Source organism: Bombus huntii, chromosome 12 (genome assembly GCF_024542735.1).
Source record: "Bombus huntii isolate Logan2020A chromosome 12, iyBomHunt1.1, whole genome shotgun sequence".
Taxonomy (NCBI): domain Eukaryota; kingdom Metazoa; phylum Arthropoda; class Insecta; order Hymenoptera; family Apidae; genus Bombus; species Bombus huntii.
The window spans coordinates 8274231-8298931 of NC_066249.1; the positions used below are offsets into that span (position 1 = coordinate 8274231).

Consider the following 24701-nt stretch of genomic DNA (forward strand, 5'->3'; position numbering starts at 1 on the left):
TTGCAAGGATAAATTTGCACAGATATATATACTTAATATTCCTCTTTTTTTATCTTTTCTTTACAAAGTACAATAATACGAAGCTTCTATTCTTACCCATATTAGTTACGAATAATTTATATCATAGTTTATATTTAATACTCGAGATTGCAAAACACTTTCACATATACTTTTTTTTTACATCGAGGAGTGAATTGCGGACATGAAGTGCAAACTGGTAAATATACACAAATCAAATATGTTTATTGTACAATTTCTACTACTTACATTGACAACCGAAAAGCTCGTTCAAAGAACCTTAATTGGGAACTGAATTTGTAAAGGAATCGCATTTTGTCTGCTTTACCCACGAAAGGTTGTTTTACAATCGTTACAAATATACATATATATACAAACTAAATACTATTTCCGTTAAATTGGATAAAGTTTCATGATGTCTGACCCCCTTTAGGGACAGGTCTTAATTGTCCATCACACGAATAAGAAAATTTATGGATGGCAAAACAAAACACTTAGTTGTTTTTGTGCGGTACATCATGTACTTTTACATGTGATTTTTTTTACATAATAAGTTTCTTCTTAATAGATGTAAATATGACGTATAGTCACAATTTCAGTTATTACATGAATCTAAGCACACGCTTAGAAACTCTGTATTTATAAGAACCACTAGGCCTGGCTAGAGTTTCTTAGCCTATTCGTGAAATAATTTCTTCTAGTATGTGGGGTGTTTCCAGACAACGTGGAATGGACTATTTCTTGTTAAAATCTTATTATTTTTAACACTTATGTGGTCATATAATATTATGCCACAATTTTATGATCATGTCTTATTTAAAGAAAGTTCTCTCTTTCTTTATATCGCATTGGTTCATCATCTTTTTTCTTTTAATCCTAATTATATATATCCCATTTCTTAGACCCTTTCACCCACCTGCGTTCAATACCAATCCTTTCGTACATTTATACACACAAGCACAAAGAGGTATGTCATTTTCACCACATTGTGAACACGTATCCTCGTTACGTCCATTCACTTAAAGAGTATAGTCCTTTATCTGTTATAAAAAGGTTTACAGTACGATCTTTTCTCTCGGTCGATTTCTCTGTGCAAGTAGAAGGGTTAGAAATGGTATAGCAGCAATTAAAAATCACAAATTCCTCAGTTTTCTTCCGGTTTGCCTACTATGACAATCTTTGTCGTTTTGGAGATGGTGTTACTTCCGTATCTTCCTCTTCTTCGTCTGAATCTCCTTCATAATCGACCAAGCCCTAAAAGATGTTATTAGCATTAGAGCATTATTAAATATGTGTTTTAAATTAAGGATATAATTTCATAGATATATGTTCTTAAAAATGAAACAAGACATTACTTTCTTAAATAGTGCAGTTCCAGCTTTCTCTACTGTGCCAATGGTTGAATTTGGATTGATTTCCGAAGTAATAGGAGATTCGTTTGTTGTTGTTGTAGTGTTATTGATTTGTGATTGTTGCGAGGTAATGTTATTGTTAGCCGTATTGTTGTTCAACACGGACTGCTGTTGCTGCTGTTGCTGATGATGACTTTTAGAATCTGCAAGGGCGGGATTAAGCGCAGAGTTTGATGTTGATGTCTGTTTCTTAGCAGAAGCCGGAGGCACAAGGTCTGCTGCTGCTGCGGGTACGACCGCCTCACCCTCATCAAAGTCTTCCTCTTCGTTGAACCACATTTCCTCCTCTTCATCTAACTGTCTCTGGTCCCTTCTGTATCGACTATTTCTCAATATGGATGGAACGCTAAACAAGCACAATCAAATAGTATATGTTACTAAAAATTTCTTAATTCATATAAATGTCGTTCGTTAACAGAAATATACCTGTCAAGAGCTGCTCTGTCCCGATCCTTTAACTTGTCTTGATGCTGTTCATACCTTAATTTCAAAGCTTTAAATGTTTGTACATAATCAATTGTTTCCAATTCTTTTGAAAAATTTTCAACAACGTGCGAACATAACGATTTAATATCCTCCTACAATGAAATTAATCGATGCGTCAGAAATAAAACATACAACTTTATAAAAGACTTTATAGTATGCATGCGTGCTTACCAGTTTAATAAATTCAAACATTTCAAGAATAGCAGAATCCAACAAATTATATCTACCATTATTTCTCACAAATGCATCAAATACAGGCGCAAATAAATTCCCTTTAATGATATATCTATTGTAAAATTCATCCTTCAATGCTACAATTTTTCTCATAAACCTTAAAGCACACAATACTAAAAACGTGTGTGTTGATTTCATCAAAACCAGTATTCGTTTAAGCAGATCTTTATTCAGTATGCAATTCTTAATGTGGTATGTATGATGCTCTACACAAAATGATAGTAACTCTAAGATCAATCCTAAAAGCTGTACTGTTCTATAATCCTCTCTTGCTGGTCGTTCTCCGATTGTGTTTGCTAATAATGGCGCTATCAATGTTCCAATACTATTCTTGTAGAAGTAATTTAAGAAATCAGTCTTTTCTGATTTGTTAACGGAAGCCAACATGTTTTCTGGATCAAGGAGCAGGCGTAATACACCAGCTAATTGTACAGCTCCACCCAACTCTGGGTCACTATCGCCAACGAGTTGAGCAACTATTACGTTTATTAACATTTGGTCCTGTTCTGTATTATTTATTTGTTGCAATGTATAATCTCGAACAACACTTGGAGAATATTCCACAATATAAGTCAATATATCTATACTGGCTGTTTTTGTTTGGGCATCGTTCATTGCCAAAGTAATTTCTAGAGCAGGTAAAATACCAAGTGCTGTTAAAGTTTTATAAAAGGCCTCCTTTCCTTGTGGTTGTAGATTCTGAGAAAAGTTACAAAATTCTTTTAAGAAAAGAACTAGATCTCGTCTCTTACTATCTGATGTTGCTTCGTCAGTTAATTGGTGAAATAGTTCAGTAAGAAATTTCTCATCATCCTGTATCAAGGTCACTATCTCGACCTTATTAAAAAATATAAAGCTACTCAATGTGTTTAACATATTATCTTCGAATACGCTCGGAGTCGGTAGAACTACATCCTGAATGTATTGAACTCGATACGTCTGGTGAATTTTAGCTAATAATTCAGCATTTGTAATAGGAATTGCTTGCTTAAATCTGGCTAACTGTCGAAGATATTCTCTATGCCTCTTTGGCTGAGGTAATGTTGGCTCGTATTCCAAACATCCAACAACATCGAAAATGATATCTTCGCTAAACATAACTTCAAACAATGTATTCTTATTAAGTAGGAAAATATTTTTAAATATGTCATACAAATGATGCAATCCTTCAATGTTTTCTAAATCTTCACAAGTATGAAACAGATTTAATAGTTTTTTTATATAGCCTTCTGATTCTAAAGCCAGTGCTAATTTATCTTTCCTCGTTTGTGAAGATAAGTAATTTCCTATGAGTTCATTGATATCTTCCAGTCGACTTAACTCACACGGAGGCAATTCTATCGGAGGAGCAGCATCAGACATATCATCAAACCGTTCATCTTCTGACTCTTCGACAATATCTTGGGTAATTTCAACAGATGGATCTTTTCCTTGGACCTGACATATTTTCTCCCAAATTTCATCACAGCCAGCCTTTTCTTGAAAACTTAAGGCTAAATCAAAATTTTCTCCTTCTGACCAAACTATTAAAGTATCCTGAAATAAAAAAACAAATAGTGTTTTATAATTTCTGTATTTTATAATTTGATTCATTCTCCACATATTGTTTACTATACTCTTAATTAAAATTATGTTACATGAAAAGGTTGTTTAAATAAATATTGAATTAAAAATTTATAATGATTTCATTATTTCATTACCTGTTGCTTCTGATATGCTGTATCAGGTAATATTCTACTTTCCAACAAAACTGAACCATCACTCTCTGCTCTGACTAAAAGTGAAATTCCTTTCAGTCTATCTATATATGAAGAAGAAACGTGACCTGTACCACGATCATCCCATTGTCTATCAACATTAAGTGCATATAACTTCACTCTTCTACGTGTGTCCGTCATATTGTAAAAATTAACTTATACACACTATTTTATAATATCACCAGCTACCTTGCATCCCTTTAAATTTCACCAACTCTTTGGCTTTTTAGATATATTTATGAATGATTCTCAACTCTCTGATATATCGACAAATGCACTGAAATCTGCATATATCGATCTGTCAGTTACTCCTTTGTAACCCATTAAGGCTTTTTATTACAACATTAATTTTACAAGACAAAGACACCTTTAAATATATATATGGTTCTTTTAACGTTCCGATTCACATACATAAGATTATTTTCTTTTCCAAATAGCTTGGGTAAAACAAATGAAGTAATTGTTAATTAACAAATATACCATAAGGAATCTTTATTCATTTCTAATAACAATTGTTGACAATTTCTACAGACTTCATCAGCCTATATGTCCTTTCTTAGTTTTTCCCACTAATTCTATAAAAGACCTCGTTTAACGAAGTTACACAAATATTAAGAGTTTTGTTACTAAAATTATTAAGATAAAATTCGGGCTATGATGATCTGTCATTTAGTTCACATCCCTTCAAGTTTGATTGACGGGATAAGATTGTTTACCGTAATAGATGTTTATGCGCTCTTCGTTGCATAAGCCTGATTCTTGCGCCAAGAAAACCTCTCAGGACGCGCGGGAAAACTTTACGTCGTGCACGTTTTCGCTATCACGTGTCGTGTATAAGAAACGCGATTAAATCTCGATTGTTCGTTGAGTCATTCGGATAGACCAGCTTGTTGTCTGTAGAAGGTCAGGAGAAAATTTTGTTGCTGGGAAGACTGCACTCTGCGTGCTCTCTCACCGCTGTGTACGGTTCCCGCGACGAAACCAAACCCAAATTAAACTCAATCCTCTTGTAATAGAAATACTCATAAGTACACGATTACTTTACTCGATTTCTTTTGATATCGCGATCATCGACCATTGCAATCCTTTCCTTCTTATTAAGCAATATCACTCTAAAATTGACATAGACACTGAGCAGCCACAACACTACACTCCGCCATGTTAGATCACAACAACGCGCTACGGGGTTCGCCTCGTGTATCTCAAGGACTTTAGCGCGTAATATGAAAGAACCGTATTTTAATGAACATTACCTTCATTATTACAATATATAAACTGTCCTTAAGCTAATTCAAGATTAAATATGAAATGTTAAATTGTTGATATATTAATTAAACGTTTCAATTATTGATATCATTCACTTGTCCATTTTGCATCCTTAATCAATATCAGTTCATTCCTTATGTTGTATATTAGTTAATTTCTTAGTTCATTTCACTGTTACTACTAAAAAATTGATGCGATTTTGCACAAAATTGTATTATTTATCTCATGTCTCTCTTGTTTTCTACTTTCTCTATTCTGTGTTCTTTCAATTCACATATACATATAGGTAGATAGATAGATATAGATATTTCGTATGATATTTGAATGATATATCATATCATAAACTTATTTTACATAGATTTTATTTATATAAAAAAACATAATACTGTAATATTTACAATTGATTAAATATTGTATTGTATATTTGTACATTGAATATATATATATATATAAAACATATATACTTATCGGCAAATTAATTAAACTACATCAATTAAACGAAAACTAAAGCACAAAAAATAAAAGGATACATTTGATCAAAATTATGAAGAAAAAGTAAAGATATTCAAATACCTGAAATAAAATTGAATATTAGAAAGTTTTATGCAAAAAATTACATATATTAACAAAAATACTTATCATTTTATAAATAATTACGTAGCAGTAGAAATTTTTTATGAAGTCTGTATGATTTAAAATTTTATATTTTTAAAACGTTAATACACCTTTCTCTTTTCTATAATAATTTAAATTAGAAATAGTAATCATTTACACAATAGGATTTGATCTCTATATTACAGTCCTACCGAGTTTGCGCATTTCCAGTATGGAAAAATAAGGTTATAATTATCTTTCCACTGATCGATAACATTTAATGAATAACAATGATTATTTATTTATATCCTTTCCGATATTTATAAATGTTATGATCACGTTTATGTATATGATAGTTTTTAGAAATATATGAATTCCCTTTAGAGGGAAATTAATTATATCATACTATTTTGCTAACGAGTAATGAAATGTTATAAAACGCGAAGTATTGTTTATCAATTTTTTATATTTAGATCAAAATTTAACATCGCAATTTATTAAAATAAATGTAATACTCTTTTTTTTTTACTTGTACTTCTGTTTAAAATTTTCTTTTGTGCAAACAAAAACTATAATAATTATATATATATATGTGTGTGTGTGTTTTTTGTACCTATATATATTTTTTATTAATTATATTTATACACATATATATACTATCTATTTTTAAATTTAAAATAATTACATTTATAGTTATCTTGGAACTTCGTATTAATTTGTTCTTATAAATAATATAATTTATTTTGTACTTATTTTTGTCATCTTATTTGATGTGTTTATTGTTCAAAATTATTACAAATAATTTTGCATATGTCAAATTTATAAATGTATACAAATTTATATGATGGAAACAAAAGCACTACTAAATAGACAGATAAATTTATTACTCATAATGAGAGTTATTTAAAACAATTATTTTACAGTCATGTTATAATAACTGACATTACCACTCCCATGTACAGATACAAACATTCTTAATACGTAATAATTAGTAAAATCTGTACATTAGCCTGTATGTAGCACAAACAAGACTGATAGAATGTTTTATATAAGTTATATTTTATGATATAAAAATTGTAGGATAAAAATGATAAATTAAAATCACTTTTAGATAAAGCATACAGAAACAATTTAATCAATACAAAAATTATTTTTTTATGAAATATATCGGAAAAACATATCGTAGAAAGGATATATACACGCATAGTATTTAAGGAATAAGAACTAGTCATAATCTGCATGACTTGCTTCGTGAATATTTTACTCCTAAAATAATTTGCGAAGAAAAAGAAAGAAAAGGAAAATTTATCATATTATTTCCTTTAAATGATTATTTGATATTTTGTGATTATTAATATCATAGTATCAACTTCAACTTTCAAGCTCTTAATCATAATTGTTACATCTTTTTTCGAATATCAATTGTATCTGCAATCAGGCCTGTTATTGATCAAGGTACAATTATATTACACAAATTATCACATAATTTTACGAACATTTATGAGCTGAAAATTTTTGTAGCCTACGTCTTCGTAGCATTTCTTGTTCACTTGAAGATTCCGTGTCATTCCTAATTGATGATTCTGGAGTTGCATCATTACCGTTTATACCTGATAACGTATTTACATTATCATTAGGAGAATTTGCAGTAGGAACATTCATCTCAGCGTTATCTTGCGGTTGCTCACTGTTAAGTTCAGGACATGCAGTTTTAGATGTTCCTTGTTTTGCCATTGAAGAAATATCTGTTGTAACATTCGTGTTATTTGTTGCAGTTGGCACTGGAATACTGCAATAAACATGTGTTATGAAATAACAATATTAATCGTTATTTTTAAATTTTATTAAGCTACAAAAAAACTCGTACATACTTAGCAGTAACAGCTGCTGTTTGATATTGGTTCATCATAGCACTGGCAGCATCTAATAGAAGCTGAACTCTTTGCAACGTTTGTATTCTAGCTTCAACGGCTTGTCGTAAATTACCTTCCATTGCTCTAAGTTCTTCTTCGCTTAATTCTGTAAGGTTTGGCGGTGGCGTAGGAATAGGAGGCAATGGTACCATAGTTGGGAATGGTGGTGGAAACAACGGTACACCACTAGCTGCCAAATTTTGAAATGAGGTTGATGGAGTATTTGGCCCACTATTTTGAGCTTGTTGTTGCTGTGTTGTCGCATTTGAAACTTGTTGCTGTTGTGGCTGTTGTTGCTGTTGTTGTAAAGCTGCCGGTGCCCCTGGAGCTTGCATCCCAGCCCAAAATGCTGGGAGAACTTGAACTTTATTGAATAACATATAAACATTAGATTTATTTTCTTAATGTGGACACGTAAAAATAATCGTAAATATACACACCAATTGGATTAAATCCTGGTGCTTGTGGAGCTTGAGGCACTTGTGGTCCTGCTTGTGCTTGATTTTGTTGCCTATTTCCTTGATTATTATTAACAGGTCTTAAAATATTTAAACGGCATGTGGGGCACGTTTGTTGACGTTGGAACCAAGAACGAAGGCAGGCAGTATGAAAAATATGATTACAAGGTAACTTTTTACTTGCAGACACCATTTCTTCCCTAAAATGTTGTATACTTTTATTAAACGTTGTACAATGTTGTAATATGTAGTATATTTTTAATGTTTCATCAATATTTCTGAGAAGTTATATTTTTTAATGAATTAGTAACTTTATTTTACCTGCATATAATGCATACATTATCAGCAGCAGCTAATTCTTCTGCTGTAGCATCTGGATATAATGTATTCATATTTCTGATAGCTCGACGCGACATTACAATATCGTGGAATGCTTTCCTAAAGTCTCTCATTGTATAATACATTGCACGAAGTGCAAACAAAGGTAAAGTATATAATTTGACCATCAAAGTGACAAAAGCAACATATAAAATAACCTGAAAAAAAAGATATATTAAATCAATGACTTTATAAATATTTAATGAATATATCTTATCACTTTATCCCACCTTCAACAGCCCAATTATTAATTCTGTGTACAACAAAAATACTGGTTTATTGTCCCATGGATTTTCACTTTGTAGATCTATTGTATGTAATATATACTTTACACTAATATTGAATACAACAGTTAAGAGAATTGCATATTCAAAACCAAAAACAAGTTGCACTGAGGGACCTTTCGTCGCTGTTGTATTATACGCATAATGAATCATGGTTAAATTTATAGCAAACAGTAATGCCAATAGAGTACCAACTCTAAGATGGAATAACCAAGTTATTACAGGACTTCTTTCCATCTGGAAATAAATGAAACAAAATATTATATATGAAATTATATTAAGTTACTCATATTACTTACATAATCTACACGATCTTCTGCCAACCAGTGAAATGATTTCAAAAATAAAAGAAGTGTGAACAGTGCTATGAATTTTGGACTAAAATCATCTCTAAATACTGTAAACGCTAGACAAGTTTCAGTTACTGCATACCATACTTTTTCCAACAAATGCTGTAAAGAAATAACTCTTGGTATATGTATATTTATACGCACATTTTTTAACCTTTATATATTTATATTTATATATTTAACCTTAATACATTATATATTTACCTCAAGTTCAGCAGCACGTAGGGTACCAAAAAATATCTTTCGAAAGAAAGCATTTATCATAAATACTAGAATCAAACCTTGTGTATAGATTACCTAAATTTCACATGAGAAAACAAACGGAAGAATCGTTAGAACATTCAGAAATATATGTATATGTATAATGAAATATAACGTTTATAAACAGAAAATCTTAAAAAGAAAACATCGAAACTTACCGTCATACTAGGGTTGGATTTGGTTATGTGAACTACTGTTGGATAAAACTGTTTTCTTTGATAATACGCGTTGCCTATCACAGCACATGTTAATGCTGTGCTTATTAACATTATTCCAGCCTCTCTCATCTTTGTATATATTGTTTTTTCAGCCCAAAGGCTGCTCTTTCCGAATGTTATATTCACTGACACTTATTTCACCAACAATTTACGTATCAACAGCTGTAGATCCGACTAGAATAAACGAGGCGCTGCTATCCTAACGACAATATCCAAAACTATCAACTTTGCTATCAATGAATACATTTCCACGACATTTTATATAATAAAAAATGGAACAATCATTAAATGTGACCTTGTGTACATATATATCACACCTTTATTATCTAAATATCGAAAAGAATTTTACTTCACGAAGGAAATAGAACTTTCGTGTCATAGTTGTATTGTTTGTTTGCAACAGCGAACGTGTATTATTTTTACTTGACAATTCCAGATGGAACAGACGGTAAAGTGTGATTGGTGGAACGATGAATAATTGTCTACAATTATGTTATATATATTTAAACCACGTGGAATATAACAAATTTCCTTTTTGTACTGTAGTTTTTTAATTAAATTCCATATTCTAATAATAATATATATACATATATCGATATAACAATGGATATAACTTCGTGTAAGTTTTATTTATTTATGAACAAATTACATGTGGTTCATAAAACAGAAAATACAATATTGTATTATAAAAAATTGCGGCAGTATATTTGTATTTTTTACGGTATGTATAAAAAATTCAATCTTTAAAAATGGGACAAGTTTCGAAATTTCAAAAATTAATATTGCAATTAAAAAAATACACGTTTGTACTTTGCTAAATGTATGTAAACATATATGTATATTAATAACACGAAAACAAGTACAAAAGAACATATATATATATATAAATACATAACTTCTTCAAGCAAAAATATTTGTCTAAAAAGGTTCTATATTTTATAGTATTAAAATGTATGACAAAATCATTGGTTCAGTATGTTTATCACACACTTATGTTTTCATATAACATATATAAAATACTATTCTGTATATTTATGGCAATTTATCATACATAAAAGTACTATAACTATAGCATATATAGTAAGGATGTGTTATGAGAATAAACTTTTTCTCTAAACTTGGTTCTGAGATTCTAAGTTGTAAGACAATCTCATAGTACTTTTATCAATTTATAATTGAAAGTATTGCAGAATAGACTTTCTTGAACACATTTCTGATAAATTTGTACTTTAAATTAAGAGTGTCTACTGATATTTCTTGGTGTCTTTAAAATACTTTTAGGACTCTGATACTTTGGAGTTCCTAATTGACCAACAGCCTTTAAAGGTGTCCTACGAGAATCCACTAGAGGTCTTCTTACTAATGCTTTGCCACTTTTAGGTGTTTTTACAGTTAATGGTTTCTTAATATGCGGAGTCTTACACAGCACGTTATTATCAACTTTATAGATACTTAGTCTTGAATTCTGTGATATCATATCCACAGGTACATTTTGCATTAAAGGTGATGTTTTAACATTCCTATTTTCTTTTTGATGAGTGGCTGTATTGCATGTCATAAAGTCTTTGGAAATACAATAACACATTTCAATATCCTTTTCCTTATTTTCGGTTTCCATCATAGTACGAGAAGGAGAATGTTTCAATATCAATTTTGAATTTCTACTTTTTACATTTTTATTTGATTTTCGACACAATTCTGTCCGTTCACAATTATGTTTTATATTATTCATGCACTGATCATCCTCTGTACAAAGTAGACCGTTTTTCTTGTTTATAGTAGTGTTTTGAGAGTGTACTTTTGCTGTGCACTCATCAAATAATTTAGCTTTAGCTAGTACCATTCCTGCATTCTGAGTTCTTAATTTTGCGATAGATGCACGACCAGTTTGAGTAATTGGAGATTTCGTTTGGTTTGTTGATCCAAAATATCCATCTGCATCCTTCCAGGATATAACAGCTTTCTTTTTCTCTTCAGATTTTGGAATCAGTTTACCTACAGGTGTACTGTTTAAAATCATATTTTGTTGGCTATTCGTCTTCTTCAGTTTTTCAACTTTGCTATCGGAATATGTGGCCGTATTTGTAAGTTCATCACCATGAAAAGACGATACTCGACGTACCGTCGTGATTGTTCGATCTTTCACCGATTGAAAAGAATTTTGATTGTGTTTTTTTGTATATACATTTGAATTTTTAAACTCATCGCATACATTATTTAATATTATATTATCTCCTTTTTCCCAAAGGGATGTAGATATAGGTCGTAAGTCAGCATCGTCTTTTGTATAATTCAGTGAAAATGTGTTTTCATTATGGGAGTAAGCATTGCTCAAATCTTGATCAGACTGTGTATGTGATTGCAAATCTGATCCACGAGAAATGTGCCACGAAGCAGTTCGTCTAACACGTTTGCTAAAAGATAGAAGAAATAGATTGAAGATTGTAAACTACAGAAACATACTAATTTACATAGCTCATAAAAAGTATAATTTACCTCATCACTTTTTCTTGTGATCTCCTTCTTAAACTTCCTATTTTTCGAGCACTTGGAGACCTGATGATTTTGTGGTCATCTGATCTTCTAATTTTAAGTTCTTTACCAAGTTTTTTAGCTAAGTAGTCTGTTGTCACTGTACTTTCAATACTAGCTTCTTCCAATGTCCTTTCATACGCAGTTTGTACTTTTTTCACAGAATGCAATAATAAATCATCATTCTCCTCACCATTTCCATTATTTATACATTTGAATTCTTGAGAAAGACGAGATTCAATTGCTAAAACTCTATTTTTTATTTCTTCATATTCGCTTTTAGGTATCGTAACGTATTCCTCTGACTGATTATCTACAAATGTGACTTGAACATGTGAATATGTTTCAAAATTATTTACAGTTAATCTTCTTTTCATTGGGTTCATTCGTCTTTGTTTATAATTACCTAGATCTTTTAATTCTTCCGAACTTGTACTTAACTGTGTGTGCCATTTACTAGATTTAATATCATCTTTTGTTAACAAGACCTGCTCGTCACTATCATCTGATAAATTAACATCTGCATCACCAAACATATTATTATACTCTCTGTGAAGGTCGTTTGATACTTCACTGTCTTTTAGAATTAATTTCATATGTGATGAACTATCACTATATGCTCTGTATGTTCTTTGTGAGTCACCACATGAGTCACAAACAGAACTCCAACGACGTTCTGCCTGAGTATCAAAAGTATTCTTACATGATTCTGTACTTTCATCAACAGTTTTCTGCAAATATAAAAATATTATGTAGATTGTTATAATCAAACTTGTTAACTCATGAAATAAATTATTCTCATGTTCTTACTGGCTTTCTCTGTACAAAACGATCCAAACTAAGTCTAATCTTTTTAGATTTATCTGCTTTATCTACAACTCTTCTGAAACATAAATTTATCGTATATATTACAAATGATAATTGTTTATATCTATAAAAGAGGTAAATACATACTTCTTCTTTGTACTTGGTGGATCTATATAATCAACTTTCCTTTTTTTTGTGGGCTTAGTATTTAATGTATGTACTGAATTAGCATTTTCAGATATCCTTTGACTATCACATGTGTTACTATCTTCAGATGCAGCATTTTTGCCAACAATCTTTTTTAGACCATTAAACATTCCTAAAGAAAAATATTTAAATTTTAAAGAATTCTATGTAAATAAAAGAATTCTGATCTGTTAAGTAATCAAGTTAGTAAGTTAGTTAATGGTACATTTGTTAGAACATAGGTTTATGTCTATTAAATAAAACTTTCATTGCATGCTGTTATTATGAAACTTCAGTATTTATGTCAGTACAGTGTAAATACAGTTTGGAAATTACTACGAACAGATCGACAGACATACTTAGATTGAGGTTGGAGGCACTTAGATGTGGCTTACGTGTAAGGCTTCCACTGCGATGTTTCTTTTTTTTGAATTTTGAACGCAGATGATCAGATACATCTAACTCATTATCTGTACTGCCAATTGTTTCCATAGAAATAGCTTGTGTTATATGATCTGGTAAAATACCAATACTTTCTGCATTTTCAATTAAAATCTGCAATATTTTCAGATTAAGCGAATGAAATTATCTTATGTTAAAATTGACATTCTTCTTCAAGACAAATATGCATATCACCTTAACAACAATTAAGTGTAATTCAAGACGCATTTGCACAGCAGACATAGTGGTTTCTTGCAGAGGCATTATATTTGGACCAATAACTTTTGCTAAATTATCAATGCCCATTTTATTTTGTTTCTCATATTGTGCTACTTTCTTTAAAAATTCCATAAAAAATGCCAGAGTATTTAGATGATGTGGTGGTAAAAGAATACAAGCTAATAACAATGCTTGTACACAATAAGTTTTAAGCATGACACAATGTACAAATAAATCATGGTACGTGTATGGAATCAATGGTTCTGGTAAGTCTCTGAAGAATGTTTTTAAACAATTAGCTACATCAATGGCATGATGTTTTTCCCCTAAACTGCCACCATTATCTAAACGAATTATTAATTCCTTTTGTCTAAGTTGTGATCCTGCTTTTCTGAATAATCCTTCCTGAGTGATATACTTTTCTAAAAATGTGGATGCATGACTCACAAAAACAGGCACATGCACAATGGCACCAGAAGATAAATTCACAACATCCAATGGTTGGTACAATAAAGAAGTCTTGAAAACTTTTTTCAAAATGCGTTTCCCTTCAGATCGTTCTGCTTTAAACATATTTTTTTTAAAACGATACTTAACTCCGTAATTACGAAGATCACTGACAATTGATTGGTATACTGTTTCTTTATGTAGAACATCGTAAATCAACATGTTTGTAATTTAAAGATAGGAATTATTTGATCATAAATTACAATGAAATCTTTAAAATAAAATTTTTTGTTTATGAACTGTGCAAGAATACAATACAGTTTTCATATTTATACAAACATTATTAAATACGTACAGTTACATTAAAATTATCATGTAACTGACATACGCCATTACCAACTATACAATATTACTTATAAAATAAAATTCGACATTCTAATGTACTGAAAGAAAAATGAAACTCAAACTCAAATTCGACATTAATATAAAATATTAAGTTTCCTAGTTCATTTAGAAAATGAATACAGCTGTTTATAGTATAGTTATATATTATTTTAACTATATAAATAAGTATATAAAAATGTATCATGAAATAAATAGCAGAATAAAATTCCCAAATTTATAAATTATCCCTAGGTTGCGGATGCGTATGTATTTATGAAAAATTTGTCTATAAAAATGTACAGGATATCCATAGCAACATGTTATAATATTTAAAAAATAAAACAAATTCTCTGTAGGTTTCATTTCTTTAGTTGTGTTCATAAAAATAGCATCCAAAGTCTAATTATTGTTAACATATTACATATCTTAATTATCTTATCATAACTTAAACATTTATTATTATGTATCAATTTTATACAAATCAGAAATCGTAAATACTATTTTCGAACAAAATATTTTTCTCGTGTTTAAGTTCAAATTCTCACCATTAATTAATGCGTTGTAATTGTAATTGATATCAAATTAATAATATTGGATATCAGCTCTATATTTTAACTTATCTGTGGTATTAACGCAACGCGGGAAGATAATTCATGTAACTTATTTGAATCTTAAATATTTATGATATTTCATTCTGTTTCTATTTGTACTGTTTAGTAGAGATATAATCTATACAATTTTTAAAAACTTATCATGTTTTCAATAAATATGCTTAAATATCATCAACATTTATTTGATAAATTCACTAGCCGATATGTGAAACATCAATTTATCAATTGTTTTTTCGTAACAAATCAACAGCAACGTTTGGTACTATCATTACGTACGTTATCTTTTTAATCTATTTAAAATTTCTAAATTAAATTATTTATTTCGCATAGTTTTGTTAGTATAAATATAGACATAAAACTGGACTCGTACGCAGTATATTCTGCTACCGGTTATTTTAAATTGTCGCTTATATCACTCCGTGAAATAATATTTTGAAATAATTTTAACAGAAGAAACAACAAAAATCCAACTTCTATCTAGATTGTAATATAAATAACAATTTTCTAGAACAATTTAAACGATGTTAGCCGTAAAACTTACCGCAGATCAATAAACGTCTGTTGAACTTACATATATACAACTCTCTTTCTCTATAAACGTGAACTTATGTATTCAGAACAGTACAAGTCTGATCTAACTTTAGAAATTGATTTTGTATCCAAATAGCGCTACTACAAAGTAGATAATTTATATATATCTAAAAATAATAGTTTATGGTATCTTGAAAATTGTTGTAATAATATGACAACACAGAAATATTAAAAGGATATAAAATAATATTATTTAAATAAATTTATATAAATATCTTTTACAGCATTAAACCAATTGAAGAAAGGAAATATGCAAACAGTGCGATTGTTATCGGGGTATGACATGCCCACTGTGGGTTTGGGTACATGGCAGGTGATTTAATTATTAACTTATTATTTAAATTCAAGAATTTTTCTTAAATGTTTAAATTAATTTACATTTTTCATTTGTACTTAAACTTAAAACTATAATGTTGCATACCTTCTGAAGGCTAAACCTGAAGAAATTGAAAAAGTTGTGATAGCTGCTCTAGATGCTGGCTATAGACACATTGATACTGCATTTAATTATAATAATGAAGAAGCAATAGGAGCAGTATTAAAAGAATGGTTTAGAAAAGGTGGAAAGCGCGAAGATCTTTTTATTACTTCAAAGGTAACATTTAACATATATTAAAAAGATAACTTATACATATATAAAGATAAAAAAATATTTAATTACCTTTTTAGTTACCTAATTTTGGTAATCGACCATCAGATGTAGAGAAGTTTATTAATTTATCACTGAAAAGACTTGGTTTGGATTATTTGGATATGTATTTAATCCACATGCCTTTTGCCTTTAAATTAGATGAAAGTACTTGTACCTCAGCGATTAATGAAGATGGAAGTTTTATGTTGGATCTTGATACAGATCCTGTTTCAGTGTGGAAGGTTTAATTCTATAGCACTATTAATGAATAAAATGTTAGTAACTTATAATTGATTGTTTCATTTAATGTTTCAGGAAATGGAAGAACAAGTAAGAAAAGGTCGTACAAAGTCTATAGGTTTAAGTAACTTTAATGAAAAACAAATTTTAAATATATGGGAGAATGCACAAATTAAGCCAAGTAACTTACAAGTAGGTTTGACATGTAAATAAATTTTATCACACTTGGCTTTGATATAGTTTCGCAATCACTTTAATTATTATTAGGTGGAATTACATGCATATCTGCAACAAAATTCGCTACGGCAATTGTGTCAAACGCACAATATCATTATAACAGCCTACAGCCCCTTGGGGTCACCAGGAGCTAAAACGCATTTTCAAACGAAATATAATCATAATGTTGAAGACTTTCCAGATGTTCTGGGACATCCAATAGTACAAAAAATAAGCACAGAACATAAACGATCACCAGCACAAGTTTTACTACGTTACTCATTACAATTAAATGTTGTTGTAATTCCAAAAAGTAAATCTCCCGAGAGAGTTAAGGCAAATATTGATTTATTTAGTTTTTCATTAAATGAAGAAGAAATGAAAATTTTGAGTACCTTAGACAAAGGTGTACGTGGAAGAATTTTTAATTTCTTGTTTTTTAAGGGGTAAATATATTTATTAAAGATATTTCATTCCAAATAATGTAAAGATATAAAATCCCTTTGATTTCTTTTAGGGTCGAGAATCATCCACATTATCCATTCAAGGATGAATTACAGTCCTAAATAAAAAAAAAGATTATTAAGGTGTAGTTCGAATGTATGCATATTTGTACATTGAAAATGCTTGAAATATAGTACAAAATGAAAACATATATATAAAGCGAATAAATATATAATACAAAATGCAAAGAAAAATGTTATTACATTTCAGTGTAATCTGTACAACATTTTACGTTGCATACGATGCTGAAGTTCTCCACGTCGTATCATTGTGTGTATAACTTTGTAAATAGCACGTTCTGGATATGCTTGTTTTACAAAATCTTTAACAATATTTTGCTCTGACACTTGATTTCCAATAGGAAATCTACGTTTCAATTGTTTTTCGATACGTGATAACATTTCATGATCTTCATCCGAGGTAAATCCTTCTGCACCTAAATTTTGACATGTGTTTAAAATGAAGTACAATATTAAGAAATGCATACTACCAGTTACTTCATTATAGATTACCAGCTAAAGACCCTGACATTGCAGCATCTAAAGTAGATACTTGGAAAAGTCTAAGCGCTTCGTTCACGTGGATTTGTGTAGCGAAAGGTTGTAATTGCATTTTAGCTAAAGATTCTGAAATTCTTATAACAGCTTCCAATTGACGAACTGTTATGGGAATAGATAATCTCTTTTCCATATCTTTCTCATGTTCTCTGGTACTAGCTCGCATTACAACATAACGATGTTTTAATTTCTCTCCCGCCTCTTTACTAAGTCTTGGACCACAACGACTATAAAGGTATATCAATTAATGACAAATAAATAAAATATTTTGAACAAAAAATAACCTTACGTTCTACAATAGTGGATATATTTTTTTAAAATGTGCAGTGGTAGTTCTCCTTCCGCCAATTGTTCTGTAACTTGACCAGCATTAGTATGGATATTCATTACATGTTTTGCTAGTGTTACATCTTTATTTTGCTCGTGTTCATCTTTAACAATAAATATCATGTCGAAACGCGATAAAATTGTTGGCATAAAATCAATATTTTCTTCTCCTTTTATCTCATCCCAACGACCAAATATCGAATTTGCCGCTGCTAGAACGGAACAACGAGTATTTAATGTTGTAGTTATTCCTGCTTTTGCAATGGATATTGTTTGTTGTTCCATAGCTTCATGTATTGCAACTCTATCATCCTCTTTCATTTTATCAAATTCATCTATGCAAACAACACCACCATCTGCAAGAACCATAGCACCTCCTTCCATGACAAAATTCCTCTACAAATCAAATAAAACATTTTAGTAAATGTGAAACAAATATTTGATATTTATATGTTAAAATGATTAACTTACTGTTACTGGATCTCTTAAAACTGATGCTGTTAAACCAGCTGCTGAACTTCCTTTGCCAGATGTGTAAATTGCAATTGGTGCAACTCTCTCTACAAATTTTAATAACTGTGATTTAGCTGTACCAGGATCACCTAACATTAAAATATTAATGTCTCCTCTCCTACAAAGTCCATCAGGCATTCTTTTTCTAGAACCACCAAACAGTAGGCAAGCTATAGCTTTTTTAATATCCAATGCACCAAAAATGCTGGGAGCTATACTTCTTGCAATTCTTTCATATAAATTAGTGTCTGAAGCAAGACGTCTAAATAAATCTTCTTCTTCATTTGTAAAGCATGAATGAATACCTGAAAACCACAGAAATTGAATAAAAATATTATAAAAAAAAGAAATTCATTGCATAAAGTTATTTTATGACAATTTACCACTGCCTGTATTTTCTCCATCTGTAGAAATACCAATAACCCTCATATATGGCGCTCGAACACCAATTAATGCTTTATCTCTTCCTCTATTACCAGTAGTTTTAGTAACTTTCTTAATTGAATATATGCCCAAAATGAGAACTCTATTGCCTGGTACAATTCTATCACATAAATAGCGATCGCAATACAATTGTAAATGTCTTGGCATTTCACCCTGTGGAATTTGATCTGGCAATTCTTGCAGTTTCAGAACTTGAAAATCAACACAATGACATTTATCTGGCATTATAAAAAATGGATCCAGAGGGCATTTTGGCCTTCCTGCTTGTTCTGTTGTACATTTCCTAGGTAAAACATATCCTTCTAAACCAGGTTTAATTGAAATATTAGTTTGCATGCTTCTACAAGAACGACATTGTATAGCAATTTTTGTCGCTTTTGCCCTAATTCCAGATGCAGAAACAATAATACCAGGTATTTTAATAAGTTTAGAAACTGCATCAGGCTAAAATAAAAAAGTTTAACCAATGTCAGATATCACAAATTTTAATGTTATATATAATATGAAAATTACTTCATCTTTTTTAGCAGCAAAATTGTTTTTTTTAAGAGTAAACTTAAATCATACTTTGATTCCTCTTAAAGAACTTGGATGTGCATCTGAAGATAATAAAATTTGTATGTCTTCAACTTTTTCTTCATCTGGTGGTCTTGGAGCTGTAAGTTCATCCGCTAAATCTTTTGCAGCTTCTTCCAAGATAGGTAAATATTCAGTTGGATGCTTGTAAACTTTTTCTGCGAGTGATTCATCAAAAGCTGCCAGATCTTCTAAATTAATTTCTACCCAATATTGACCCAAATTATAATTACGTTTTAAAATATCTCTAAAAAAATTATTATATTATTAATATTATACAAAATTTACGATATAATTATCAAATTTATACACATTGAAATATTGTAATTAATTCAGGTACCTATATTTGTAGTTGAAGTTTCCCTCATGGAATTGTCTAATAAATTCCATAAACTTCTTCTTCGAATGTTGAAAATTAGTTCGCGTCTCATTAGATTCTCCTACAGAGAAGTTATCGGAAAAGAATATTCCTGGGTCATCAAATCCTTCCATTATAACTTGATTTTTTGATATTTTTTGAAGAAAATATAATTGTGCAACACACTAAAGGAAGATTTGGCGGCAAATATTTTGTTTACATCCTTTGAACTCTCTTTCGACATAGAATAAAAAAAATAGAGATACGACACTTTCCATGTTTCTGTTATGAACTTAGGAATTAATATTTCTTAGGTTTATGGTTTCTCACCATAGGTTCATGCTTATCTCACTTTATTTATTTCAAAATATGTGTATATGCAATAGAAAATAAATTTAAAGTAAATTAAGTAAAATTGAACAAAATAAATATAAATGAAATAATATTTGTTTTATAATTCATAATCGTTAAAAGTTTTTTACATTGACAATATTGCCATTCGATACATAAAGATAGGTTAAATTATCTAGATTATTATAGACTTCTCAATCTACTGATCTGTTATATATGGTTTTCAATGTAGACTTTTACGTCGCAATTCGCAAACTAAAATTCTTGTTTGTGATGTTATCTGTTTTGTAGTTTATTACATCAATGTATAAAATAATAAAACGAATGCTTTTCATTGTTACATAATCATACCTGATTTATATAAACGAAGGTTAGTATACGATACGTAAATTATATCAAGCCTTTCGACGAATTGTTATTCGATAAACTGTGTCAATTAAACTTTTAGCTGAGGTAAGTTATGATATTAATAGTATTAGTGATTTTAGGGTTATTATTTGGAAATTGTTTAATTACAAAAAGTATGGATTTTTCATTGGTACGGATTACCTGCTGAGTCTATTGTTTTAAATAAAAACTAAGCTATTAAAAATAAAAACTTAAATTTATGTTTATAAATACAATTCTAGTTATACAATAGTTAGTTTGACAGAAATTTATCAAAGTGTTAGTTTTTATGAAATAAATAATTTATTCTCACTTTTATCTTTTTTGAAGTATGTTTACTAAAATGACATTTCTTAAATTCTTATCTTTACTTGTTTGTATTTTTACTTTTATGTATGATAATTCTTAACATATGTATAAGCAATAATTAGTATAAAAAGGTATATGTCATTCTCACTTATAAATTTTTTTATTATTTAATTGTTCTTTCACATTATTTCTTTCACATACTTAATATTTTATATATATTTTTTAGATTCATTTGTTATTTATACAAAAATGTCTCCATATCTAATGAGAAAACGTACTTTACCAACACGAAATTCTCAAGCGTCACAGTTAAAAGAACAAAGTTCAAATCCCAAAGTGAAATCTAGCAAAATTGTTACACGTAGCAGTTCTAATATGAATAAACAAGATTCAAAAAGTAAGAAAAAGAAAGTTATTAAACAGAAAAATAAAAATATTTCGAATTCAAGACAAATGTCTTTAAGAGAATCATTTTTAAATCAATCTAAAGTGAGAGTTCTACGTTCTCACAAAAATTCTAAAAATCCCACAAATAATAAATTAGTGAAGAAGTTATCTCCTAACAAAAGAAAGCCACCCATCTATAAATGTGATTCACCAGAAAGTCCTAAGGAAAATACCAATGAAATATATGAATTTAAATTTGATGTTAATGATTCAACTGAAAGAGTACCAAAAAAACGAAAAAAGAAAGCTGTTATTAAGAAAACAATAGCAAAGCGGAAAAAAGGAAATGTTCCAGTAAAACAAGTTAGCAAAGAACAATCAACTAGTAAACCTGAAAAGATCAAGAAAACAAATGTTGTTAAATTTGAAGGTGGTGAGCATATAGAATCTCTGATTAAAAATAGAAATGATGTATTAAAAGAGGAATTAGTGGATAAGCCTAAAACAGATATAGACGTGGATAAAGAAGTAAAAGATTTAGAAAATATAGTCAGAGAAGAAAATGCTGGTGAAACAGTTGCAAAACCTACAATTTTATCGATAGAAGATTTAAGTGATAGAAGGATTTCAATAACTAATATTTCAAAAACATCAGCCTCGCATGATTTTAAACCATTTAGACCAACAAATATTTTTGATAACAAATTATCCATACAAAAAAAAGATGCGCTTAATTATTCTTTATTTGAAAAATCTTTGTCACCCATTGTAAAATTAGTAGAAGATCCTCAAATATCCTCCAGTCCCTGGAGAGCAGCACCATTAGTTACATTTTCTCAAGTGAAAAATGTATTTCAAAGCACACCCCAAAATGATAAGTATGATATTATTAATAAAAAATTCTTGCAAACATTAAATAATGAATCGAAGCAATTTGGAAATGTAACAAAAACAAAAAATAATTTACAAAAGAATAATGAAAATATCAACATAGAACGACACATAAGTAATAGTACCCCTAAAAGAAAAAATCCTGTAAATTCCAGAAAATTTGGCACAGAAATTACAAATATAGATCATTCCTTACAGTTTAAGTCCTCAATAGAACAAATAAATGAACGAATACCGACTGAAACTGAAAACATTCAGCTAAATACTACCAATGTAACTAATATATTTAAATTTGATAATAATGAGAATAAAACGAAAAATGTATTAAGTCCAAAGAATGGTTTTAAAAGAGAAGCAACAATGGTTAAAACTAAAATAAATCAAGGAAATATATTAAATATGCAATTTGATAAAGAGAAAAAAGAATATGATTCTCAACCTGGACCATCAGGTTTACAGGGCTGTTCAATTTCTAACAGAGATAGGGTATTAAAACAATCAAATTTAAATAATTTCTTAAATGTAATGGAAATGCCACAGAGTACTACAATCAAAACACCTCATGGAATTTTCGATGATGCACAATCAACACCAATTATTAATAGAACCCTGAAAAAGGCTAATGTACCTACTATGGAGTTAAAAAATGCATTTGGTTTTAGTGATAATGATTCTAATCAAGAGGAGTCTCCTATTAAGCCTAAAAATGAAAGAAATAAAGGAGAAAAACCCATTCAAACAGATATGGGACGACACAATATAAAACCTATTAGATTATCAATTGGTGAAATAAAAAATAAGTTACTAACTAAAGAATTGAAAGAAGATGTACACAATAAAGAAAATATATTAGCTGAAAAGAAAGAAGTGCAAAAGTTAGAGGAAAAGAATAAGAAGTCAATTGAGATTGTTAACTTTTCTGATACATTTGATATTTTATCTGAGAGATCAGAAGTTTCTGCACATAGTATTCCACTATTTGCTGATTTGGAACCATCTCATTTTACACAGGTATAATTCTATAGTTATTATTATATGAAATTTTTTAAATTATTAACGATACGCTTATGCAAAAATGTATCTGTATATTTATATTTTAGCCTCCACGACATTCATATAAACGAAAACGTGACCTGAGGTTCAATTTTTTGGAAGAAGAAGATGAAGAAGGGGAGGAAAGAATACAGAGCTCTGGGACAAAACGAAAGAAAACTGATAAATTGAAAAAGGACCAAGAAGAAAGATTATTGAAGTGGGTTCAAGATATTAACAAAACATTTAGTGAGATAGACCAACATGAACTTGTGGTTGAATAAACCGTTAACTATTATTACTATAGTATTAGGTAAATGAGAAGGTTTATGTCGTTTTAATTAATGGGAATAAATAATGCAAATGACACAAACTTTCTTGGTTATGTGATAGAAAGATGAGGTAACAGTTACTAAAACCTTGAACAAATTTCGTTAATAGTCTTATATCTTTTTATCTATACATGTTTTATTATTATTATTTTGTTCCTTAACAATATATGAATTTATAAAGGAAGGTATTTGTATGACAGTGGATACTTAATGATTTTATACTTAGTTAAAGGATATCTTTACGTTCTCAGCCTATATTCAAAATTATCTGAAAACATTTACTCACATAATTTAATACAGCTATATACTGGTATTTGTAAAAAATTTTTTAAATAGATTATATACTTTTTACATTATTAAGATAATATAAATGTACAAAATAATATAATACTATAAGTGATATAAGTAAAAAGGCATTAATAAAGAATATAACTATTTATATCTTTTACATGCGTGCATATATTATTTCAGTAATAATAATACATAATCTAAAATAAATAATTTATATTTCGACACTTTTGTTTACTACCAAATCCGTTTTTGAAGGTATTTTTTTTGTTAATTGTTAATTCACATTGAAATATGTTTTACTTGCATTAATAAATATTTTATATAAACCTAAGCATTTAGACATTTCTCTACATCCATTGTATATGCAAATATATTTATAGATATTTATAATATAAATTATGCATACATGTACATAAGCGCTGATGCACGTGTGAAGTATTAAACTCTTGTAAAACGTGAGTACCCACATGCTTATATGCATCCATGCTTTATGTTTCAAAATAAATTA

General features: G+C 29.4%; 6 protein-coding genes across 16 annotated transcripts; 2 read left to right on the top strand and 4 right to left on the bottom strand.

Annotated features, from left to right (window-relative positions):
- Positions 1 to 222: 222 nt before the first annotated feature.
- LOC126871921 (serine/threonine-protein phosphatase 4 regulatory subunit 3) lies at positions 223 to 5423 on the bottom strand. Its single transcript, XM_050631284.1, has 5 exons — positions 3851 to 5423; positions 2088 to 3686; positions 1857 to 2008; positions 1374 to 1776; positions 223 to 1272 (listed from the first exon to the last, which is right to left on the bottom strand). Exons 1-5 carry the CDS (start codon positions 4046 to 4048, stop codon positions 1186 to 1188), a joined length of 2439 nt encoding a protein of 812 aa, XP_050487241.1. The 5' UTR covers positions 4049 to 5423; the 3' UTR covers positions 223 to 1185.
- A 1207-nt stretch (positions 5424 to 6630) lies between these two features.
- LOC126871927 (E3 ubiquitin-protein ligase synoviolin A) lies at positions 6631 to 10069 on the bottom strand. Of its 2 annotated transcripts, XM_050631297.1 has the most exons (9): positions 9947 to 10069; positions 9570 to 9828; positions 9355 to 9447; positions 9100 to 9252; positions 8747 to 9037; positions 8460 to 8674; positions 8121 to 8338; positions 7639 to 8044; positions 6631 to 7556 (listed from the first exon to the last, which is right to left on the bottom strand). In XM_050631297.1, exons 2-9 carry the CDS (start codon positions 9696 to 9698, stop codon positions 7256 to 7258), a joined length of 1806 nt encoding a protein of 601 aa, XP_050487254.1. In that variant the 5' UTR covers positions 9699 to 9828; positions 9947 to 10069; the 3' UTR covers positions 6631 to 7255. The 2 variants fall into 2 exon arrangements, with proteins under 2 accessions (XP_050487254.1, XP_050487253.1); XM_050631296.1 differs by having other exon boundaries at positions 9570 to 10068.
- Positions 10070 to 10239: 170 nt separating this feature from the next.
- Positions 10240 to 15250, bottom strand: LOC126871919 (rho GTPase-activating protein gacF-like). 5 transcript variants are annotated; one of them, XM_050631280.1, is made up of 7 exons: positions 13791 to 15250; positions 13514 to 13709; positions 13116 to 13287; positions 12972 to 13044; positions 12568 to 12892; positions 12126 to 12474; positions 10240 to 12043 (listed from the first exon to the last, which is right to left on the bottom strand). In XM_050631280.1, exons 1-7 carry the CDS (start codon positions 14481 to 14483, stop codon positions 10864 to 10866), a joined length of 2988 nt encoding a protein of 995 aa, XP_050487237.1. In that variant the 5' UTR covers positions 14484 to 15250; the 3' UTR covers positions 10240 to 10863. The 5 variants fall into 5 exon arrangements, with proteins under 5 accessions (XP_050487237.1, XP_050487236.1, XP_050487235.1 ...); XM_050631279.1 differs by having other exon boundaries at positions 12126 to 12486; XM_050631278.1 differs by having other exon boundaries at positions 12126 to 12892; positions 13550 to 13709.
- A 131-nt stretch (positions 15251 to 15381) lies between these two features.
- On the top strand, positions 15382 to 17794 carry LOC126871940 (aldo-keto reductase family 1 member A1-like). Of its 4 annotated transcripts, none has more exons than XM_050631329.1 (8): positions 15382 to 15528; positions 16072 to 16160; positions 16278 to 16442; positions 16517 to 16720; positions 16794 to 16910; positions 16986 to 17380; positions 17452 to 17521; positions 17649 to 17794. In XM_050631329.1, exons 1-7 carry the CDS (start codon positions 15399 to 15401, stop codon positions 17498 to 17500), a joined length of 1149 nt encoding a protein of 382 aa, XP_050487286.1. In that variant the 5' UTR covers positions 15382 to 15398; the 3' UTR covers positions 17501 to 17521; positions 17649 to 17794. The 4 variants fall into 4 exon arrangements, with proteins under 4 accessions (XP_050487286.1, XP_050487284.1, XP_050487285.1 ...); XM_050631327.1 differs by having other exon boundaries at positions 15383 to 15528; positions 17452 to 17534; positions 17649 to 17788; XM_050631330.1 differs by lacking the exon at positions 15382 to 15528 and adding an exon at positions 15809 to 15973 and having other exon boundaries at positions 17452 to 17534; positions 17649 to 17788.
- On the bottom strand, positions 17263 to 21480 carry LOC126871924 (DNA replication licensing factor Mcm5-like). 2 transcript variants are annotated; one of them, XM_050631289.1, is made up of 9 exons: positions 21114 to 21480; positions 20196 to 20295; positions 19847 to 20102; positions 19219 to 19723; positions 18794 to 19140; positions 18285 to 18718; positions 17951 to 18222; positions 17642 to 17874; positions 17263 to 17496 (listed from the first exon to the last, which is right to left on the bottom strand). In XM_050631289.1, the coding sequence occupies exons 2-8, from the start codon at positions 20243 to 20245 to the stop codon at positions 17645 to 17647; spliced, it is 2094 nt and encodes a 697-aa protein (XP_050487246.1). In that variant the 5' UTR covers positions 20246 to 20295; positions 21114 to 21480; the 3' UTR covers positions 17263 to 17496; positions 17642 to 17644. The 2 variants fall into 2 exon arrangements, with proteins under 2 accessions (XP_050487246.1, XP_050487244.1); XM_050631287.1 differs by lacking the exon at positions 21114 to 21480 and having other exon boundaries at positions 20196 to 20553.
- Positions 20774 to 24350, top strand: LOC126871923 (repetitive organellar protein-like). 2 transcript variants are annotated; one of them, XM_050631285.1, is made up of 3 exons: positions 20774 to 20934; positions 21487 to 23549; positions 23639 to 24350. In XM_050631285.1, exons 2-3 carry the CDS (start codon positions 21510 to 21512, stop codon positions 23852 to 23854), a joined length of 2256 nt encoding a protein of 751 aa, XP_050487242.1. In that variant the 5' UTR covers positions 20774 to 20934; positions 21487 to 21509; the 3' UTR covers positions 23855 to 24350. The 2 variants fall into 2 exon arrangements, with proteins under 2 accessions (XP_050487242.1, XP_050487243.1); XM_050631286.1 differs by having other exon boundaries at positions 20786 to 21017.
- The last annotated feature ends 351 nt before the right edge of the window (positions 24351 to 24701 follow it).

What these genes read in the sequence shown, in the direction of transcription:
- LOC126871921 (XM_050631284.1), bottom strand. Translation starts at nt 4,048, where the DNA reads ATGACGGACACACGTAGAAGAGTGAAGTTATATGCACTTAATGTTGAT. An exon ending in CAGCATATCAGAAGCAACAG is followed by an intron (nt 3,687 to 3,850) that starts GTAATGAAATAA and finishes TTTTTATTTCAG; the next exon opens with GATACTTTAATAGTTTGGTC. An exon ending in GACAGAGCAGCTCTTGACAG is followed by an intron (nt 1,777 to 1,856) that starts GTATATTTCTGT and finishes GTGCTTGTTTAG; the next exon opens with CGTTCCATCCATATTGAGAA.
- LOC126871927 (XM_050631297.1), bottom strand. Translation starts at nt 9,698, where the DNA reads ATGAGAGAGGCTGGAATAATGTTAATAAGCACAGCATTAACATGTGCT. An exon ending in CAGAAGATCGTGTAGATTAT is followed by an intron (nt 9,038 to 9,099) that starts GTAAGTAATATG and finishes ATTTATTTCCAG; the next exon opens with ATGGAAAGAAGTCCTGTAAT. An exon ending in TAATAATTGGGCTGTTGAAG is followed by an intron (nt 8,675 to 8,746) that starts GTGGGATAAAGT and finishes CTTTTTTTTCAG; the next exon opens with GTTATTTTATATGTTGCTTT.
- LOC126871919 (XM_050631276.1), bottom strand. Translation starts at nt 14,483, where the DNA reads ATGTTGATTTACGATGTTCTACATAAAGAAACAGTATACCAATCAATT. An exon ending in GTTTTGTACAGAGAAAGCCA is followed by an intron (nt 12,893 to 12,971) that starts GTAAGAACATGA and finishes TTATATTTGCAG; the next exon opens with AAAACTGTTGATGAAAGTAC. An exon ending in TCACAAGAAAAAGTGATGAG is followed by an intron (nt 12,044 to 12,125) that starts GTAAATTATACT and finishes TCTATCTTTTAG; the next exon opens with CAAACGTGTTAGACGAACTG.
- LOC126871940 (XM_050631329.1), top strand. Translation starts at nt 15,399, where the DNA reads ATGTTTTCAATAAATATGCTTAAATATCATCAACATTTATTTGATAAA. An exon ending in ACGTTTGGTACTATCATTAC is followed by an intron (nt 15,529 to 16,071) that starts GTACGTTATCTT and finishes TATCTTTTACAG; the next exon opens with CATTAAACCAATTGAAGAAA. An exon ending in ATCTTTTTATTACTTCAAAG is followed by an intron (nt 16,443 to 16,516) that starts GTAACATTTAAC and finishes TTACCTTTTTAG; the next exon opens with TTACCTAATTTTGGTAATCG.
- LOC126871924 (XM_050631287.1), bottom strand. Translation starts at nt 20,347, where the DNA reads ATGGAAGGATTTGATGACCCAGGAATATTCTTTTCCGATAACTTCTCT. An exon ending in TGGAGAAAATACAGGCAGTG is followed by an intron (nt 19,141 to 19,218) that starts GTAAATTGTCAT and finishes TGTGGTTTTCAG; the next exon opens with GTATTCATTCATGCTTTACA. An exon ending in AATGTCAGGGTCTTTAGCTG is followed by an intron (nt 17,875 to 17,950) that starts GTAATCTATAAT and finishes GTCAAAATTTAG; the next exon opens with GTGCAGAAGGATTTACCTCG.
- LOC126871923 (XM_050631285.1), top strand. Translation starts at nt 21,510, where the DNA reads ATGTCTCCATATCTAATGAGAAAACGTACTTTACCAACACGAAATTCT. An exon ending in AACCATCTCATTTTACACAG is followed by an intron (nt 23,550 to 23,638) that starts GTATAATTCTAT and finishes TTTATATTTTAG; the next exon opens with CCTCCACGACATTCATATAA.